This window comes from Falco biarmicus, chromosome 5 (assembly GCF_023638135.1).
Source record: "Falco biarmicus isolate bFalBia1 chromosome 5, bFalBia1.pri, whole genome shotgun sequence".
Taxonomy (NCBI): Eukaryota; Metazoa; Chordata; class Aves; order Falconiformes; family Falconidae; genus Falco; species Falco biarmicus.
Window position 1 is genome coordinate 69373778 of NC_079292.1, and position 20998 is coordinate 69394775.

General features: G+C 44.9%; 1 protein-coding gene across 1 annotated transcript in view; it reads left to right on the top strand.

Annotated features, from left to right (window-relative positions):
* Positions 1-15784, top strand: part of CACNA1C (calcium voltage-gated channel subunit alpha1 C) — a 486917-nt gene extending 471133 nt beyond the window's left edge. Inside the window, exons 40-50 of the mRNA XM_056339744.1 lie at positions 52-154; positions 2355-2456; positions 3857-3984; positions 5117-5251; positions 6231-6583; positions 7477-7503; positions 8865-8993; positions 9459-9568; positions 11583-11686; positions 14422-14745; positions 15014-15784. Coding sequence (XP_056195719.1) covers positions 52-154; positions 2355-2456; positions 3857-3984; positions 5117-5251; positions 6231-6583; positions 7477-7503; positions 8865-8993; positions 9459-9568; positions 11583-11686; positions 14422-14745; positions 15014-15310 — 1812 coding nt within the window. The 3' untranslated portion in view covers positions 15311-15784. The remainder of the gene's footprint in view (positions 1-51; positions 155-2354; positions 2457-3856; positions 3985-5116; positions 5252-6230; positions 6584-7476; positions 7504-8864; positions 8994-9458; positions 9569-11582; positions 11687-14421; positions 14746-15013) is intronic.
* The last annotated feature ends 5214 nt before the right edge of the window (positions 15785-20998 follow it).

Genomic DNA, 20998 nt, shown 5'->3' on the forward strand with positions numbered 1-20998 from the left:
AGTCCATGTGTCGGCAATATGATTGTTCTCTTTCTTGTCCTTATCCCGTAGCGCCTTGTCTCCATGAATATGCCACTGAACAGTGATGGGACCGTCATGTTCAATGCCACTCTCTTTGCGTTAGTCAGAACAGCATTGAGGATCAAGACAGAAGGTAAGAAGCTTGCTGACTGCAAAGGCACAAAGGTAGTTGAGTGGTGCTCACACCAAAGTGTGCTGAGCTGGAATACAACAATAAGGGCATCTTGTGTAAAATGATCCTAGTTATTCATATGCAGCACACAGTACAAAAAACAATGTAAAGATGTTTGGAGGAATACTAACTTCTAGGGAGAGAACAGTGTTTCCCATTACCTAGAAAGCTGGTGCTTCCCATGGTATCATTTCAGGTTATTATCACGTTCTTTACAATGGTCTCAAAAGTTTTAGATCGTCTGCTCAAACAGCAATCAAGGAAGGAAAAAGGGCAAAGAGGCCTCTCCTTGTGCAAACTGGCCGCAGAGCTGGGGCGCTTTTTGACTGCTCTTGCCACTGATCTTCCAACCCAAGGGAGGCAAAAGAACTTGAACTCGAGGATCTCACCTCACTAAAATTCCTCCTGTGCTTCCATTAGCATGATTTGACATCATATTGTAGTGGCAGTGGTGGTGTAGGCCTAAAGACAGATAAAAAGTGAAGGGACTGTTATATAGCTCTGCATAGACCAGCAGATAAAGTTGGGGAAAGCAGTCAAGATTTTTGGTTTGCCTCCGGGGTACAACCTTTGTTGCACTCTGTCACCTGCTGTAACGAAAGGTGTTGATCCTGAGTCAAAACCTGGCTTCATATATTAATGAGATGCTCTAAAAGAATGTGTAGGTCTGTGATTCACAGCTAAACACCTCTGCCTCAGGAGTGGCTGCATTACATTTCAGGCATGGGAAGGCAGAGACCAGCAGAATCCTAGCTCACTGTGCCAGGATTATACTGACAGCTGAGCCAGAAGAAGTGGTAAAATTAAAAGATTATGTTAAGGCCTTGAATGTTGTGCTAAACAGAATTTGACCGTAGCCAAAGAGGCTCTCCTGAGGAAAAAGCCAACCTCAACTCCTGTAGGACATCTTATGTCTTATGAAACAGAGACCCAGAAAGGACTCAATTTTCTTGTCTGTCTTAGCCTCGAACTCTCAGAGTCATTGCCAGTGAACCCCTGGGAAATCACCTAAAGCCTCAATCTGCTTGCTTCCTTGCCTTAGCAGGATCTTGTAAGTGGTTAGGGCAGGAGTTTGGAATTGGCCCTCCTGAGTCAGATTTCTGCCTTTGATGCTGTCTACCTAGTTCATCCTCAGCAAGTTACTCAATGTCCCTATTTTCACTGCATCCTGATAAGAGAGATACTGCCATGCAGGGCCCTGTGCAGCACACAGAGGAGCCTTAGTGCTGGGGAGCAATAAGAAAAGCTGCAGGAACAGCACCTTTAGGAGGAGAAGGTAGTGGTTTCACACACCTAGAGTCAGAAGAGAGCTTCAATTATAAGGGGTTTGAATGTACATAAATCAAGAAATAAAATTGATGGTGAGTCGTTTGTGAGGAAATGGGTATCTAGAAGGAAAGGATATAAACCGAATCTGCTTCACTCACTCTCAGAGGGGTACTGTGGCTTGATTAATATCTCATTTTGCTCAGAGCCCCTTGCAGGAATATGTAGAGTCTAAGTTCAGACAGTTACATAAAAGGCTTGTTATAGCCTATGCTGTTCTTCTGAGAATAAACACAAGTACCCTGGGACAGTCCCCTGTGTCAAGTAATGAAAGCCTTGCACATGCCTGTAGTGCATTGTTAGAGTGCTGTGCAAACTCTCCAGGGCAGACTCTTGGCACCATGTGAAGAACTTGGTATCTGCTGGGAGGCAGTGATTGCAACAGGTAATTCTTGGGAAGTGCTGCAATCAGGCCGAGGTCTTCAGATTTCTAGATGTGTCCTTACCACCAATTATTTCTGTTCCCCAAGCTGTTCCCATTAACTGACCTCTATTCCCATCATGTTTAACCTTCTCTGGATCTCAATTAAAATTTGAAGCTTTGGATGAGATTGTTACTTTTTAGGATGAAGTAGCACCATGGTTCTACTGTTTCTGGCTGTTGCACACTATCAGTCAGCAACACAGTCACCTTCCTACCTTGACTGTGCATATTTAGGAAGAAGACCTCTTACTGTGAGGGGGCTTTAGCAATGGTCAGAGCATCTCTTTGCCCAAAATTTTCCACTATTGAAAATGCTCTGGTATTTTCCTCCTAAGATTTCCATGCCAAACGTGAAATTGCTCCTCTGCAGGGTCTGCTTAATTCCTGTCTCTGATGTTTTTCACCCTGCAGGTAACCTGGAGCAAGCCAACGAAGAGCTGAGAGCAATAATTAAGAAAATCTGGAAGCGCACCAGTATGAAGCTGCTGGACCAGGTGGTGCCCCCCGCAGGCGGTGAGTGCAGGATCTTGTTGCAGTCTCTGAATCTGTCTTTTTCCCCACCCGACATGTCCTACTGCAGCTCATGATCATCAGGTAAAATACAGGGGACAAACTTTTTTCTACAAGTTGTTATCTGTATTTCACCAGCCTGAGATCTGCTTCTGCCTGTACTAATATAAATACCGTGTTCTTACTGCTGAGAAAACAGGGAAGGAAAAAAGGTGCATAAATAGGAGTTAGAAATCTTTATTCCTAGATCTTGCCCCAGTTTGTTCATAGGCATTTGCTCCCCTGGACATTACCTGGTGCCTTCTGGGTACAAAGGAAGCAGGCAGAGCAAAGTAGCTTCAGGGAGGATGATGTGGACTTTGCCTAAGAAATATGGCCTTATGCTCAAGCTAAGGATGTAGCCCCATTTCATAACCCCTTCGTATTTAGCAAAACTACCTGTATTATGGCATATAACTTTTTTTACTCACATAACTGCTTTCTACTATGATACCTGTCAAAGACTCATGTACCTGGGGACATACCTCAGCCAGTTTGAATGGGTGTAACAGATTGCTGTAGGTTCTATTCAGCATCCCTGGTAGGCTTGGGATTCCAGGTGCCTGGGAATCCAATGTGGCCTTCACTGACCCTCCAGGTGGCTCCAGGGGTTATAGCACAAAACAGGACTTGGCAGTTAGTTAACAGCTGCAGCCAGATCCTGAACCTTGCTTGGCCTGCTCTGAAACCAGTGGACTATGTCTCATAAAATTTCCAGAGGGTTTGGAGAAGGGAGGAGAGCTACCCGGACAAAAACTTTGTGCACATTTTGGCTGACTGACTGTATCGAGTGAAATATGTATGTATTGCAATGACTGTATTTCTGGAGAGAGGTGATCATTTTGCTTCACTCACGGCCTTGCTAGGCACAAAGAGACAGAATTTCAATGCAGAGGAGAGCTACATCGGGTCTGGGATGGACGGTCAGTCAGATGCTGTTGGTGAGCACAAACTCTGAGTATGAGTTACCCCAGGCTATCATAAGACAGAGTAGCATGCGTTGACCTAGACTGGGAGGCTGCTGCTATAGCAAGATCCTATGTGGTAAACCAATACCAGAGATTGCAAAGATTAGAGGCACTTCACCATAAACAATGTACATCCAGAGGTACATAGCTATAGAGTTCTCTGCCAGCAGAGCCAGTCTATCCAAATGCCACATGCACCTCTCCTCCTGACTACTTACAGCAAGCTCTGGCTGTGGAGCAATCCCTTCCTTCAGCCCCGCATCCTGATGCCATAAAAAGCAGAGATGTATTGCAGTGCCTGTTGTTTCTGCTGCAAATTGCAAGGCTCACATTAGCAAATACCCTGTTTAAATTCAGTTGCTTATTTAATTTATTTTTTTTAATACCCCTTTGCAGATGACGAGGTGACCGTTGGAAAGTTCTATGCCACTTTTCTGATTCAGGAGTACTTCCGGAAGTTCAAGAAACGTAAAGAACAGGGGCTGGTGGGCAAGCCCTCCCAGCGCAACGCACTGTCCTTGCAGGTGACAAGCGGGCACACGATGGACAGGGGTGGTACATTAGAGACATTTGACCCCACTTCCCTCTCAACCATTCTGGGGGCTGCAATGGGCTATTCCCACTGAAAAGGAGCTTGTAGACCCCTTGAATTACCACATCAAACTTTTTGAATAAATACGTATGTACCACAGGCCACATCCCTTAGCTCTGCACATGGAAGGCACAAGTGAGCTATATCCACAGTTTATCAATCTGCTGGTAATATTTGAAATTTTGGGTTGTTTGAGAGAACTGGCATGAAGTGTCCAGCAGATGTTTGCTTATTACCACATTCAGTCTGCCCTTTCTGAAGGGAATCACTATAACAGGGTCAGGGAGAGCTTGATGCCAGGAGGCAAATTCAGTCGAAGAGCAAAAAGCATACCTGGATGCCAGGCCATCCAACAGCTGGGGCATCAGGCTGTAAGACATGGGATCTCTTCACCCCTGTGCTTCATGTTCACTGGGTGGACTGCCAGGCTGTGTAAGAATGAGAAAGCCCCATTGACTGTACAAGCAGCACCATTTATGTCCCTTGCGTGTACAACAAGGAAGAAGGGTGAATCTGGAGTTCCAGCAAGCTAAAAAATGCTGTGACACAGGCACAGGTACAGACATACCCATAACTTACCTCCCTGGATGGACTCCCGGAATGGATTCCAGTCAGTGAGGGGTTTGAGGACTGTCCAGGTCCAGATGCCAGAAGTTTAGCTATTAAATCCATATTTAAGCAGCTGATTTAAAACAAGAGATTCTCAGAGACATGAAGTACATGGTTCAGCTGGAATTGTGGCTGCTCTAGGGCTTCTGGTTGCAGATCTGAGAACCCAAAGTTGAAAGCCTGCAGACTTGCTTAGTCAGGCCTGTGGATTTATGTCTGTGTCCTGTTGTGATGAAGCCAGGGGAGTAGCAACAAACATTCCTGGGTTGGATTGCTAAGAGTTTCTCCTTCGAGAAGCTAGAGATTAAAGAACAGAATTTGTTGGTGTTTTTCTAGGAGCTGGGGACGCTATATTAAGTAAAAGGGCTTCACAGTGCTTAGGCAAAAATAGTACTGCTTTTATTTCTCATATACCCACTCGGAGATATGAAGCTCTATAGTTTGCTGTTTTGCAGGCTGGCCTGCGCACACTTCATGACATTGGGCCAGAGATCCGACGAGCAATTTCTGGAGACCTGACAGCTGAAGAAGAGCTAGATAAGGCCATGAAAGAAGCTGTTTCTGCTGCCTCTGAAGATGATATCTTCCGGGTAGGTGCTGAACAAGTTTGCAGGCTGAGGCTAGACTGGTAGCTGAGCTCAGAGTGCTACATTCTCTTTTATGCACTCTGTTTTTCAGCTGGGCCCTCCTTCTTTGTCTTCTAGCCCCTACTATGGTGGTGAACTCAGAGTGCCGGGTCCTGAGATCTTTACACAGTTTTTATCCCATTTTCTTCTCAATGGAAGTTTCCCTCATAAAACCTAAATAAAATCAGAATGAGGATGAACAGATCAATTCAGCCATCTTACAGTCTGCAGAGCAGCAGCCCAGCACACTTCAGTGTTTTGTTCACTCCTCCTTTCAGTGGCACAAGTGGCATCCTCCCAAAAAGTACAGCAGAACCCAACAGAGCCCCTATGGAAGGAGGAAATTTTCTGAGCACATTACCTAAATCTTTTCTTTCTTATTTTATTCCTGTTTTTTGTTACTGTCCCCTCTGGTAATATTTCCTCTACTTTGGCATTTTCCTTCTGTCATCACAGAAAGATGCTGCCAGTCCCTTTCATTACTCATCATCTAAACAGTACATAACTGGCTCATTAAATCTTTCTTCACTTGTTCCTCCAGGTGATTAATAGTTTCTGATGCCCTTCTCAAATTCCCTCTCAGGTCTAAATGTTTCTTTGCAACCTCACTGTGAAAACCAGAGAGCAGTTACCTGGTTCTTGCATCCCTACCCCGTCCTGCACTCCTAAGACTGGTGGGAGGTGTAGAGACACCTTTGCCTCACCTATGCACCTGGCCGGTCCTCTGAAATATCTTAGAAAGCTAAAGCTTTCACAGCCTGTATGTACCTAGTCTCTCTGACAGAAAAGTCCGTGCACCATCCTCTAGAAGAGAGAACACTAGTGCTATCATGTACACTTTGGTCCTCACATTTTCTTCCTCAACAACAGGCTAAGCAGGAAACACCAGGGGCCTTGCACGTCTTCTCACTCAAAGGGAAAATCATTCCTGTTTCTCTGACAGAGAGCTGGAGGCTTGTTCGGAAACCATGTCAGCTATTACCAAAGTGATGGCAGGAGTGCGTTCCCCCAGACATTCACCACCCAGAGACCTTTGCACATCAATAAGTCTGGCAACAACCAGGGAGATACCGAGTCTCCATCTCACGAGAAGCTGGTGGACTCCACCTTCACTCCCAGCAGCTACTCATCTTCAGGCTCCAATGCCAACATCAACAATGCCAACAACACTGCCCTGTGCCGGTTCCCCAGCCCACCCAGCTACCCCAGCACTGTCAGCACAGTAGAAGGCCATGGGACCCCCTTGTCACCCACCATATGTGTGCAGGAGGCTCCTTGGAAACTACCTTCCAAAAGGTAAGCTTCACAGCAGAGAGTGAGTCAAGGGGCTAAGTGTAGGAACATGTATGCAAATGCCAGGGCGCTGCTGCCTAGCTGAAGTCATCCACAAGGTGCTGCCCAGCCTGCAACCTGGATTGAGCCTTCTGGTTCTCCACTTGTGCCAAAGCTCGCAGTGCAACAGATACGCATCAGCTGACCACTGCAAAGCAGCAGCGATATTACTGACCAACACACTTGATTTCTTTCAGCTTTATCATGAAGAAACCTTTGTAAGAACCAAAAGGAGCCTTATTTATTTCTCCTTCACCACAGGGAGGTGTTTTATCAACTGGTAACTGAAACAGACTGCAATGCATCTCTTAAGCACCCAACAGGGACCTTTGTGGAAGTCAGTGGTTTTCCATTCAGTGGGTCACATTCCTTCAGAGGTCACCAAAGGCATTCTGGGGGGACAGAGGCAAGGTTTTCAGAATTGCAATACTGTGCAAAGCAAAGAAAACTGCCTTCTCTGGAGGGCTCTGGAGAGCTTTCAGGCTGTCTACACAGAGATGACTAATACGAAAGGAGTATCATTTTTATCAGTGAAGGATTTTCTTTAACCCTTTCAGCAAGAGCAGGAAGGAGCTGGCTTTTTATTTTTAGTGCAGAGAGCAGGCAATGTGAAAAGGTGGAGAAATGCTGCCACAGCAAAGTACAGAATAGGACAGTAAGATGGAGGAAATTCAGTGGGTGCAGAATTGCCTAAGAGTCCAATGTTTTTTCTATTTCATGCCTTCCTGAGGGAGGCCACAGAGTTGCATAACATGTGTTACCATCTGCCCTCCCCGTTGCTGACTTGTGCTGATGTGACACTGCTAACATGGTGTTCTTTTCTCTCCTTGCTTCCTTGGGCACCTTCCTTGAATTAGGACCCATTACTACGAAACACTGGGACGGTACGTGTTCTCCCTCGTGCTCTAATGCTTTCTGGGTGTAAGACCCATTGTTTGTCTCATTGAAAGTCCAAATCCCCATTAACGCTGAATATGAGCTCTTCTTTTTGGTGTCAGTAGGGCTGAGAAAGATGTAATGATCACCATGACATCTCCAGAAAATACTCCCAGCTGAAGGCTTTCCTGCCCACAGGCAGGTAGTGATGTGTGGGCTGTTTCTAGCTGCTTTCTACATTTGGGGTTTTTTTAGAGTTTCTAGCTGGGCTCACACATCTAGGCACTCTCTGATCACAGCACAGTGAAGAACACTGTCATTTTCATACAAAATTTCTGTATGGCTTTGGCTAAACACAGACTGTTGAACGGGAGTAGCTGCCATATACCGATTTTCTCCCCTCTGCACCTTAGCAGTTTGACTTGCCTCCCATCTCAGGAGGAAGGTCGCTCCAGCACTGTCCTACAAGCTGGTTTATACTATATTTATGCACATTTCTTCCAATGTTTTTTTTAAACCAAATGATAAAATAATGCTTCCTATCCAGTCCCTGAAAGATGAAAAAACTCTGCCACGCTGCTCTCTTGTGCGAATGCTAGTGACAGACTGACATTGGCTCCAATAGCTCCATGTCAGTATCTCAAATTCACACTACCTTCAGATTTTATTTTACTTCTCAGAAAACACAAACTCAGAATGAAGTGAAATATGAGGGCCAAGACATGAAACAGAGGACAAAGAGGAGGCAAGCAGGGAATTAAGGGCTGTCGCAACTAAGCGTTTGAACAGATCCTACCGAATTCAGTAGAAGCACTCTGCAGTTAGTGATGAGATAAAAGGACCAAAGATGGAAAAGTCAGCAAGAAACAAAAGCATGAACAGGAGGCAGAGGGGAGAGATGGTGCAGAGTAAGGCATTTGGGAGGCAGAGATTATACACCCCAGAGCTGAGAGGGTTACTGTTAGTGTCTAGGAGGCTTCTGTGAAATTCATAACCAAGGCTTTTGCAACAAGGGGAAAAGCTGTATTTCCAAGAGCCCATCTCAGTTTTTACTTTGAGTTCAGTGAGGTATGTCTTTGGAAATGTGATCAGTGAGATGTGCATATTTATAGGCTACATGCAGTCACAAATGACAATAATATGTGTACAGTATTGTTCAGCATTAAGAAACTCTTCCTCTGAAAGTGGACGCAGGCAAAGGTTAATGTTTTGTATTTGTGAACTCTGCAGCTCTGTTCAGTCGTTGATTTTTCTATGACAGCTCTTCAACATTATGATAAACTGAGACAGATGGAGCCTGTCATTCTTGCCTTTATAACAGGTTGTCTTTACCATCTCCATATCTTGACTTATCTTTTTTGCTCATTAGCTCCAGTTCCAGAGACAGCCAGCTGGCAATTGTTTGCCAAGAGGAAGTGTCTCAGGATGAGGCTTACGATGAAAATTTGAATGAAGACATTGAGTACTGTAGTGAACCAAGTCTGCTCTCTACCGAAATGTGAGCTTTGCTGCTTTAGTCAAGGTGTTTGGGTGGTTCTTTAATTAAGGGGGAGAGGTGGGAAGAGGTGACATTTTTCTACAAAAATTACAATTTATGGGGTAAGACCAGAAGACCTAGTCAGACAACTAAAATGTCAGAAAATAATCTTTGTAAGATGCAGTTCAGCCACGAGAAGTAACATTGAAAACAAGGAAAAATCTTTCACCTTCTCTGAATGAGACATCTGGATCTGCAGGGCCTCCTCCCACATTCATTTCTACCACCTAACATTCCCAGATCTCATCTTTAGAGCATTCTCCGTCTCATGGTCTCTTGTTACTGCTGCTTAACCAGTTATAGCTTGAAGCTGGCTCACTGTTGCATCCATCTGATAGCATGATCTTCCTGGCTTCCTTGCTGGAAGAGGGGTTATCGGGTCCAATATCAGCTGCTTTTCTAGAATCCCTCTATTCTCCTTTTCAGGCTTGCATACCAAGATGATGAAAACAGACAACTTACTCCACCAGAAAACAACAAAGGAGAGGACACCCGGCACTCTCCGAAGAAAGGGTTTCTGTGCTCTTCAGCGCTAGGTAACCTCCCAGCATGAGCGGCGGGCTGTGCTCCCCTCTGCCTCCACTGAGTTCTCACATCTCGCTGGAGGAACCCCAGCGTGTGTAGGCAAGGGTGTTGCTGTTTGCTGCATTTAGCTCGTGAGACCAGAAATCCCACAGCATGCATACGAACTTGATCATGCACATGACTCTACTGTCTTTATGCTCAGTCAGCAGATGAAACTGTGTGGCTGTTTGGATAGTTCATGTGATCTGTTTGATTAAGCCTCCCCTGAATTAGGGGAGTTCATTAGAGCGCTTGTAGACTCTCCAAACAATCACCAGGGAGTCACCAAATGAGTGAGCCTTGAGTATATGGTGTTCTGTTCTGTATGTACTCAGCATGGAGAAAGGAGATGTTGTCTCTTTCGTCCACTATGAGGAAAACAGTGGATTTCAGATTAAGTTAATACAATACACATTTGCTTTCTGCTGTAATTGTACCTGGAGATTTTCAAGTGCTTGAGTGTCAGGCTACGCTCAGGTGAAATCCATGAATCACAAGATTTTATGAAAGTATCAGGACAAATGTGAGAGTCTGGAAAAAAATAAGCTCTTTTACGTAGAACATTTTTCAACCTTTTTCCTGATTACTGGTATGGAGAAAAAGGACATTTGGGAGAGGGAGAGCAACCAAAAGAATCCTGTATATAAACAATATTCCTGCAAAATGAAAGTGACAGACTAGGTAGTGTAATGTTTAAAGTGAAGCTACTGAGTCTTCACTCAGAACCTTCAGGATGCTTGTACAACTGAGCATTTTAAAGCATTTACTTAATTTCAAAACTTAAAATATTAGGCAGTGACAATTCCTATATCTATCTGTAAGGCAAAATTTGCAGTCAGTCCTTGATACAATGCTTCATTACCTACATTCTTGTGAATATTTATACAGTGATTCATACTCGTTTTACTAGTTTTTTTTCTCTAAAAGAGGGAATACTTTTTATCTGCATTGTAGCACGCATTCTCTGGGTTATAACACTTGTTTTCTCCAATCCCTGAGAGGGCCTTTTCTCAATAAATCAATATTTTAGATACTTACTCTTTTCAGAATTCTAATTTTCCTTTCTTCTTTAGAAAAATGTCAATGGGATCACAAAGTCCATGAAATATTTTAGTGTGCCATGCAGCTCTATCTTTAATACTGCATTTATTTGCCATTCTTTGCAAGTAAAGCCTCTGCACTGGTTCATAAACGTACTTTGCAGTAATTTTAAATTCCTGCATAGACTTTCTTATATTGATAGAAGTAAAGTTTAATTTTATAGCAAGTATACAATGCAACTGTTTCAATAAATCATAATTCCCCCTCAAGCCTTCCCCCCCCACACCCCCTGCCCCCTGCCCCGGCTTTTGCTTTTTTCTCTTCCCTTCTTTCGAAGTTTTGAAAATGCTACATGTTTATATAAGCAGCCTTCCATTCAGCAGTGAATTATTCAACCATTGATTAATTCACTTCCACTTGACCTTGCTATAGACACAGCCTCATAAACTGTGGTATGTCTGGCAGCTAAGGGACACAGATCACATGCAATCAGGAGGCCGATGTCACCTGAGCAGCCTGACATCCCCTCTTGCACATTGCGTACAGCCAGGCACAGCACCAGAATCTCAGCTGCAATCATCAGTCCTGCTGAGGACTTTACCTGAAACAGAGGTGTCTAACAAAACTTCCACTGCTTAGGAGTGAAATCAGTTGCATAGTATCTACTAGGACAGTGTTTTAAAAGAGGAAAAATAAAAATCATCGTCCAGAATTTTATCTGGCAGCTTGCTTGGAAGGTAGTGCTGGTTGGTTCATGATGCTTGACTGCTTTTTGTAAATACAGATGCTTTGGAAAGGGCAAGGTGTTAAGGGAAAGCGGACAAAGCCTAAAATGTGGGTGTCTTTGCTGTATCTCTAATTGGACTGCACTAAAAGAAATTGAAAACAGATTACCTGTAGTGTATTATGAGTGATGAGCATAGTTGTGTCTAATTGCCATTTCAGGTCGAAGAGCATCTTTTCACTTAGAGTGTCTGAAAAGACAGAAAAACCAGGGTGTAGATGTCTCGCAGAAGACAGTTCTGCCTTTGCATCTGGTACATCATCAGGTAAGCATTAATAACCACAAAAGGCCCAGCAATGTAACTGAGACCCTACCATCTCCAGTGCCCCCCCACTGTATCCCAACCAACTTTTTAAAAACCATTTGGGATAGCTTCTCACCTTATATCAAAGGTCCAATTTTTAGAAATCCTGTTGGCCATCGTGGTCATTCCTGCTTTCAGGATTTTTATCATTCCTAGAAAAATGCTACAGGAACATGTCCTTTGGAGTCAGCAGAGTTATCACTTTCTGATGTCCATGAAAGAGTAAATTAAGAAACCAGCTAAAAGATGAAAATAACTATCCAAACTGCATGCTGCAGTGCAATTACACTGGTTTTGATGCTAGTATGCATATGAATAAAACGTGCAGGGTCTACTCTCATATTAATCAAAGGTAACCAGTAACTGTAATTAATCATTTTAAAACATAAACTGATTACATGTCATTAATCACCTTCTTAAGTCCTTTGTAACTGCATTCAGCAGCCTAGCAAATGTATGCTTAGCCACGTACCTAGATGATTAGCCAGCTGTCATAGTCCAAAGTAGATTTCTGTCTTTTTCGTTTGATGATGCTGTGTTTTGTCACCATAAAAGAAACAGGCGCAGATGGTAGTCCCAGCCTTGCAAGTGGAGTGTCCTGCTCTGTGCAGTCCCCCGGGGCAGGGCAGAATGGCTTTCCCACCTCCTTAAGCTGCCACAGGGGCAGAAAATGCTGCGTGGGAGGAGTCAGAAGTCAGAGCAGAGGAGTGAGAGATGAGCATCCTTGAGGCTCCCTGGCTTTTTCACCTCCACTCCTAGCCAGTTACCCTTTAAGGATCAAGCTCTAGAAAGCAGTGGTCTGCAGAGAGTCAACAGCTGTGGCAGGGATAACCAGCAAATGTGTTGGGCTAGGGTGAGAGTGGGCAGGAAACACCTTCCCACCTTCCCCACAGCAACAGCCCTCTTGAAACTTCCTGCCCTCCCACAGTAGGCCAGGCAGAGGGGACACATGCCTCCCACCTTCTCAGCCCACCCAGAGCTACTTTACCCTTCCCCATCCCACCATGCAGCTCCAAACCTAGAGGGATGAGACTCTACCAACCCCATCGTCACTCAGCCAGACTGAAGGCGTCTGGCCTCCAGCTGACAACACACAGCAGTGTTCATATGTTCACAAAAATGTTAGCTTACAACAGTGCTTAAAACAAGAACATAAAGTGGAAAGGTTGCCTCTGCTAGGCACAATGGATTCTGCTGCTTGTGAATGCTGGGAGGGGTATTCCTATGAAATACTCATATATCACAATATGCAAATACATGCAGCTGAAGCTCAAAGCAATCCCTAAGAGCTTCTTTCAACTTCCTCACAACCTTACATTTTAGATATAACATCTTGTATATGTTTCTGCCAACAAGCTGAAAAACTGGTTCAGTTGTCCTGCCTGACAAATCTAGGGCTGTCCTTGAAGTCCTGGCAGCTTAAGAGATGTGCTGAGGCCACCATGGCCTGCAGGGCATGACTTGTACAGAAGAATTTTTGAGGGCTTTCTTCCTTACTGAAAATTGATAGGAGTCTGACACGTAATTCCGAAGAAAATCTTAGTGAACCTTGTAGAAGACTAATAATTCTTTTGTTCATCTGTCACTGAAATCATCACCACAGCATGGTTGTCAGTTCCTAAGGTTTTCTGTGGTGGATGGACTGAGTTTCACTTAACTTTAGATATCTTAAAGTTAGCTCTCTAGTTTAAATCAGTTGGTTTGGTCCCACTGTGGTCCACAGAGGGAAAGAGCATCTCCAAAGGGCTAGCGTAAGTCTTGTCTGAGTCTCGTCCTCCAGATAGCATTTTCAGGCAGGTATTGAAAAGAGGCAGGAGGCTTGCTGGTGTCTTAGCTAGCTTAGACTAAATATATAGCCTTCAGATAGCTGAAGCTGGGTGAGATTAACCCCAGCCCAAACAAGAGGATTCTCTGTAACACAGTCCACATGCTTTTGTATTTTCTATGCATTTATTTCTTTGCTCATACTAGGCAACAGTGAGCTCTGTGAGATGAGCTTATGACTCTGACAGCAGACTCTGCTTATGGAACAAGGCAGCAGTCTCCATGAATAAGGCATCAGATCAGCCCTGTGCAACGAGGGGCTTCTTGAGAAATGTGTAGTAAAAGGAGGCTGGATGACTCAGACATTGCGTATATGATTACAGGAAGGACTGGATGGCTCGAAGCATAATCATCATTTTCCACCAACAGCAGACACCTTAAAATCCAGTGGTGGATTTATAGTTGTTGCCAACTGCAGACACATCTAAAATTCACATGTGGTATCCACTCAGGTTCCACAGTAGACACACAAAACACAGCAATTGGCAGTAAAAGCTAGTGGTGTGAGTGGTGGCAGTGGTGGGAAAATGCATTGATGTCTCACCCATTGGAGGAGAGGTGGTGTTTCTGGCAAGGCTGTGGGGAGCGGGGCCACATCCCTCCCGTCAGTGCAGCGGCTCTAAGGCTGAAGAACTGCAATCATGGATGTTTTCAGTCTGGTGCTTGGCTCTGGCTAGTGCAGGATACGCCATTCAAAGGAAAGCTTGCCAAATGAGTTTACAGCAAATGCCCAAACCGTTCCAGGAGATGGCAGCTGCTTCCACAAGCCTTGAGACCCTCCAAGTCTTTCTCGGGTAGTTTCTCCAGAACCTCCTTGTTCCAGCCCTGCTGCTAAGAGCAAGCTCTCACTCATCTTGTTCCTTTGTCCACAGGCATTAGCAGTGGCCGGCCTGAGTCCCCTACTCCAGCGAAGCCATTCCCCCACCATGTTCTCTCGGCTGTGTGCTACACCCCCTGCTACACCCTGCAGCCGTGGCTGGCCGCAACAGACCATCCCGACTCTGCGCCTCGACAGGGCAGAGTCCAGCGAGAAGCTCAACAGCAGCTTCCCGTCAGTACACTGCAGCTCTCGGTACCCTGACAACACCGGCTGCAGCAGCCCCAGGAGAGCCAGGCCAGTCTCCCTCACCGTCCCCAGCCAGACTGGAGGGAGCAGCAGGCAGTTTCACGGCAGCGCTGGGAGCCTGGTCGAAGCGGTAAGACTGCAGAGTCACGAAGGACACGGGCAGTGTCAAGGCCAACTAGAAATGCATCCCTGGGAAGAGCAGGGCAACACATATATTGCTGCCTGCAGTGCCAAGGGTAGGAGAGCCCGTCTCGAAGCAGGGGTTAGCAGTGTGAATAGGAAGATGACCACTGGGGAAAATACAGCAGTAAAGAGGGTTGTGTTAGGGGTGCAACAGGGCTGATGTTGCAGTGTACTAATGTGTGTCTTTGTCTCTGGTCCCCTACCTGCTTTTGAAGGTCTTGATTTCGGAAGGACTGATGCAGTTTGCTCAAGATCCAAAGTTCATTGAGGTCACAACCCAGGAGCTTGCAGACGCCTGTGACATGACGATAGAAGAGATGGAAAATGCAGCAGACAACATTCTCAATGGTAACAGCAAGCAGAGCCCCAATGGCAACCTCTTGCCTTTTGTTAACTGCAGGGACCCAGGGCAGGACAGTGCAGGAGAGGAAGAGGAAGAGGTGCAGAACCCGGATTGTAGAATAAGTCAGGAGGAGCTCAAGGACAGCAGGATTTATATCAGCAGCCTGTAGTTGCCAGGGCTGGAAGCGATGCTGGTTTTTTATTTGTTTCAATGTTCCTAATGGGTTTGTTTCAGAAGTGCCTCACTGTTCTCGTGACCTGGAGTAACCGGAACAGCGTTCTTCATTCATTTCTGTTGGGACGAGTCGCAGAGTTGGGTGGTGTAAGAAAGCTTTTCAGGAGTGGATATAACCCCAGCACGTGTCCATGAAGGAAGAGTGAGGAGGATGAGGAGCAGGAGGAGGAAGAGGAAGAGGAGGAGAGCCAGCTCCCTCTTTTTTTCAGTCCCTGCACAAGGAACGAGGACTGCCTCCCAAGCGCGAAGGGGAACCTCAGCTTCCTGTGGATGGCCCTAGCCAAAAGGACCCTGCGTCAAACGGGTGTCTTTCAACTTTGCTTGTAAAAATCATTTTGCACATATTCTGTATGAGCCTCACCGTCTCCATAAAGCCAAGGCCCTTTGATTCGGAAGGAGAGGAGGACTTCTGCTGGAGGAAGCAGAAGAAGCCCGTGGGCGCCCAAGGGGCGGGTGGCAGCGCTGCCCAACCCTGCCAAGACTCCCAGGCAGCAGTCTCTGCCAACCAATCCACACTCAGGCAGCCACTCCTGCCAACCAATCGGAGCTCGAGCAGTCACTTGCCAGCCAATCTGAGCTCAGGCAGCCTCCTGCCGACCAATCAGAGCTCAGACAGACAGCCGTGCCAGCCAGTAGGAGAGCGGGGAGCAGGCTCTGCGGCGGGGCTAGGCCAGCCTGCCCCGCACTTGCTGAGGTGGTGGTGGGCTTGTGTAGATCTCTCCTTGTTTTGCAGTTTGGTATTTTCTTGAAAGCATGTTGCAGTTTTTATTTTGACTGTTTTATTATTATTTTTTTGGAGGGAGAAGGGAGTGTTTACAACGTTTTGTAATCACCTACCTTTTTGTTTTGGTTTATTTTCACCTTTGCAAATGTTAAATTGGTTTGATCATGTTGTATTATTTAAACTGGGTTTTTTTCTCCATTGAAATTTGGTAGAAGTATAATGATAGACGAGTTTTACCATTATGTACACCAAGAATTTGTAATTTTATTTCCTAGTAATTGAAACCTCCTTTTTTTGTTGTTGTTTTATAATTTAAAGATAGTAGGCAATGCACTCGATATAGTCTTGCACATTTGAGTGATTGATTTGGGTTCTTTTTAGTGCTAAGTGTATCTGTGAGTGTGGGAGCAATACCGAGCGAGTGTGCGTGCACGCGCGTGTGAGTGTAAGTGCATGCAGTTCTCCACATCCTGGTTTGAGCTGCAGGAGATCTGTATCTGGGGCCATTTGAATGCAAAAACAAACCACTGTCTCTGCTTTTGAAAGGGGAATCAGTAACTTTGCATTTTCTGTTCCACAAGATATGCAAAAACAATGCAATAATATTAATTTAAAAATACAATTGTAAGTTGTGTTGGCATTAAAACTGTATAGAAAAAAATTGCGGGGGTGGGGGGAAACAACAACAACAAAAAAAAAACCAGAAGGAGTTACGCTTCGATATATTCCGTGTGATGTTTTATTGCATTGATAATGTTTCTGTTGAAGAAACCGTTATACTTGAATTCAGGTCAGTTTCAGTATTTTTCAAATATTTTTTTAAAATGAATTGCAATTGTGCCAAGCAAAGATAATGAATTGAATTAAGTTTGTTTAAAAAAAAAAAGAAAAAAAATAATCACTTCTTGTATATTTGCTGCATGTCAAGTGAATCATTTCGTATTTGGAATGTGCCAAGCTTTACCTTTGAACTTTTAAGTGCTTTTCTACGTGTGGTTGGGGAAAGGGGTACTATTTTTTTTCCTTTTTTAATTTGTACAATGAACAAAAGTGTACCTGGTGTAAGTAACTATTCTGCAATCCACTGACAGGTTGAACGTTACTGATTTTGCATATCTTGTGTTCATTTTCCTTCTTCCTCGCTCCCTTTAAACATGCACGATGACTTTATTGGTAGAGAATCTTTCTTCCTGAGACCGGGACATTTTATTCAGACTCTGTTCTCTTTCCTTTTGCTCAGCCTCTCTAAAGGTCTTGTCCCACTTGTAGCAAGACCCCCCAATCCCATTTGGCAGATCCATCCTATGTGTTCAGTTGGCACCAGCAATTCAAGGAGCGGGGAAAAAAGTCTGCTTTCAGATTTCTTTTACTAAATAGCTAACCCTGATCGATTATAGCAGGATCCTGGGATAAGCAAATGCAAGAGTCTAAATCACTGGCAAAGTTATTTGACTCTCGTCTGGACTGAAAGCAGAAGGTAAGTGAAGGAGAGAGCTCTGGATCGTTGCTTAGGAGAATTGCTGCAGTCTGGTCAAGATGCAGATGTTAAGTGACATTTTTGCATTCCTATGCACAGTCTCATCCCCCTTTAGTGGATGGGTCAGATTCTAAGTCACAAAACATCTGACAACACATTGTGTCCTAGCCTCTCTTGACTTTCCTCACACCAATACTTGGCCCTAACCCATGAGAGGCTGAAAAATTGTTAGGTTGTGTGCAGCTGATTTTTGTTTAGACTGCTGCTCATTTTTCTCCCTTCTCAAGATGGTTCACAAACTTGCAGATCAGTGCTGAGCTAGAAGGTGTGATCTGACTCAGAGCTAAACTTTCATTCAAATCTTGAGCTGCTGCAGATGTCTGAGAACATTACTTATTGCATATGTTGATTACATTATTTTCGTAATGCCTTTGGCTTTCTTCTTGATTCTCTCGGTCACAAAGCAAAAATAGCAAAGGGTATTTTTGGCAGTGCACTTTTTCAGTGTCATTTTCAACTGGCCAGTAGCAGCTCAAGATACATTGACAAAACCCAAATGCTTTTAAACTAGAGAAATAAGAATCCATTTATACAACCATCTGGCATCGAAGTTCCAATTCAAGACTTCCCAGGAGAAACTAAACAGCTGATGTCAGTCAGCCTCATCCTTTCCATCCTTCGTCCCTGTATCGAGGTGGGCACACAGGCGTGTTTCCCTTTGAGAGTTTGCTGCTGCTAGGGCTGATGTGCTCCAAAGCTACTTGAAAAGAAATAATGCTGTACCTGACTGCTTCTGAAAATGAAATCAGTGTAAGGGCTCCCTATCTCATTTTCTTCTGCTAGAAAGTCCATTTGCACCAGGGGCAGTTTAGTTTGGTTATTAGGAAAAAATTATTCACCAAAAGGGTTGTCAAGCACTGGAACAGGCTGCCCAGGGAAGTGGTTGAGTCACCATTCCTGAAGGTATTTAAAAGATGTGTAGATGTGGTGCTTAGGGACACAGCATAGTGGTAGACTTGGCAGTCCTGGGTTAATGGCTGGACTTGATGTTCTTAAAGGTCTTTTCCAACCTACACAACTCTATGACTCTGTGGCCCTCCCAGTGAGAGACAGAGGTGTTCTCTGCTCCCGAGAAACAACATACTGATCTAAATTAGTGGTGGCAATGGGCATTTTGGATGCTTAACAGCCCTTATCATCTTTTAGGATTTTTCTTGATGGGAAGGAAAATTATGCCCCACACATTCCCGGCAAAAGCTGTGACTCCCTCACAGGTCAGAGCCTACAGTGGCCAGGGGAAACCACACTCTCTGCTGGAAGACCCCTTAGGTCCTGCAGAGTGGCAAACATGTGGCTAGCAGAGAATGCAGATGACTTGCAGTTTGAAGGACAGGTGTTAAATTTCATAATTGCTGGTGCCAGCTGTGCAAATTTCTCTTCCTGGGGAGGGTGGCAAATTTTTCTTTTTCATTTGAGGTATTTCCACTGTGCACATTGTGACAGGTCTGAGCATAGAGCTACTGCCTCCTTCAGGTTAGGTAGTGTCTGGGGGTTGGTAGGAAGGCAGGGGCAGGTTTAGTTCCTGGATTGTCCTTCTTTCCCTGTGTATGGGAGTGGATGGTGGGTACAATCACTGTGCTGTGGATGGAAGCTTTGAAGGAACCAATGGCTGAGGAATGGCATGGAAGGAATGGAAAGAATGGGGGAAATGATCTGCTGTTTGCCACTGAGCATCTCTGACTTGCAAGAGTACGCTGCAGACTAAAGACATTTCTTATAAAACAACAAACCTCCTCCCTGTATCACTCCTGCTCATTATTCCAGGCAGTACTGGGCCAGCCACACCGGGTGCATTTCTTTTTTTCTTCCTTATTTCTGTGTGGCTGATGTGACAGGGAAGAAAGTGGAACTCACAATCCAGAGCTGGAGTTTCGTTATCCACAGACCTTTACTGCATCATCTGCCTCTTCAGCTGGACATGTGAACGATGATGGTGTAGATGTTGCTGCTACTGCAGGGGTCCCGCCTGTTTTATTACCCTGCCCACCACACCCCAGCGTGGAGGAACAGCCAGAGAGGCGCCATGTACAGAATCGCATCTATTTCTGCTTTGTTTTCTGACTCAGAACCCTGCCCCTGATGACTACGACAATGATGACAACAACAACAAAAAAAGGGCAAATGCATTTTTTACATTTCTTGATAATTTCCAAAGCAATGTATCATTGCTTTCTTTAGACTGACGCCAATATAAGTTGTATGGGTCTCAGCCAGGCTCCTGTGTCTTTTCTGCCTGATAGTTTCAGATTGCTGTATGAAATGTATGCGCGTTTGCACACAGACACAATCGTACGAGGTGACAGCACTGCAAGCCCATGGGGTTGTTCACCTGTGTCATAGATGAAGTTGGAGGCCTTGCTTCATACGTGTAGATAAGAAACCCCAACCCATTGGTCCAGTGAGCTGAAGTGAAGCAGCCCTACTGAGACAGAACTGAGTATCCTAAGATATATGCACGGTCCCGTTGTGATGGTCCCCATGGCAGGGGCAGGGTTGGGGAGAGGAACACTGAATGGGGAATTTGGAGCGCAATAAAGTTGGTAAAATAAGTCGAATCTAGTCAGGGGCTTCTGGTACCAGTGAGATTTTATCTGTTCCCATAATGAAAACTGTAGTGCATATAATATTCCAGGCCCCAGTTCCCATCTTGCTAACATGAGGCTGGAGGACACTAGAGGCCAATGAGGTTGTATTGATGCAAAGAATGTGGAAAACAGAACTGGGTCCAGAAAAATGTGATTATATCTTCCCTTCAATTGTTTTCTTCTCCAAAGAAGTCCAAGAAATATAAATGTCAACGGCTGCACAGGTTTGGGGTTTTTTTTATTTCTTTTGGATGCTGCAAAATTTTTGAAGTCTGATTCTGGGTTAGCAAGCCCAGGGATCCAGAAGGCTTCCAATGGGATCTCAGTCCATGGAGCTTTGCTCTCTGTTGCTGCTTTGTTTCTGGACAGCTGAAACCACTACGGCCTTGCTTCTACAGTACTCCGAGATAGAGCGGGCAAGGGCAGAAGCACAGCTGAGAGATATGTCCTATACCGAAGACAGTCTGGGCTCCAATTGCTTTAAGAAAAGTCAGTAGCATCACACTGGAATGGGAAAAAAACCTCTTCTGACATGAACTTTAGTGTTCTGGTTAAATCCTCCATTCTTCCCCCGCCCCTTACAGAGGACTCAACGCAACTGTTAACACTTGAGCATAAAAAGCAGGCCTTCTTTAGGGACACAGGGCTTGACTCAGTTGCCTAAATGTGGGCATCTACTGGCTCTTGAGATACACTACAGTACTCTGCCCAGCCTGCATCAGCTGGTCCAGAAAGGCACAACTCTTCCCCAGAGCTAGTGTCACAGCTACCAGCCCC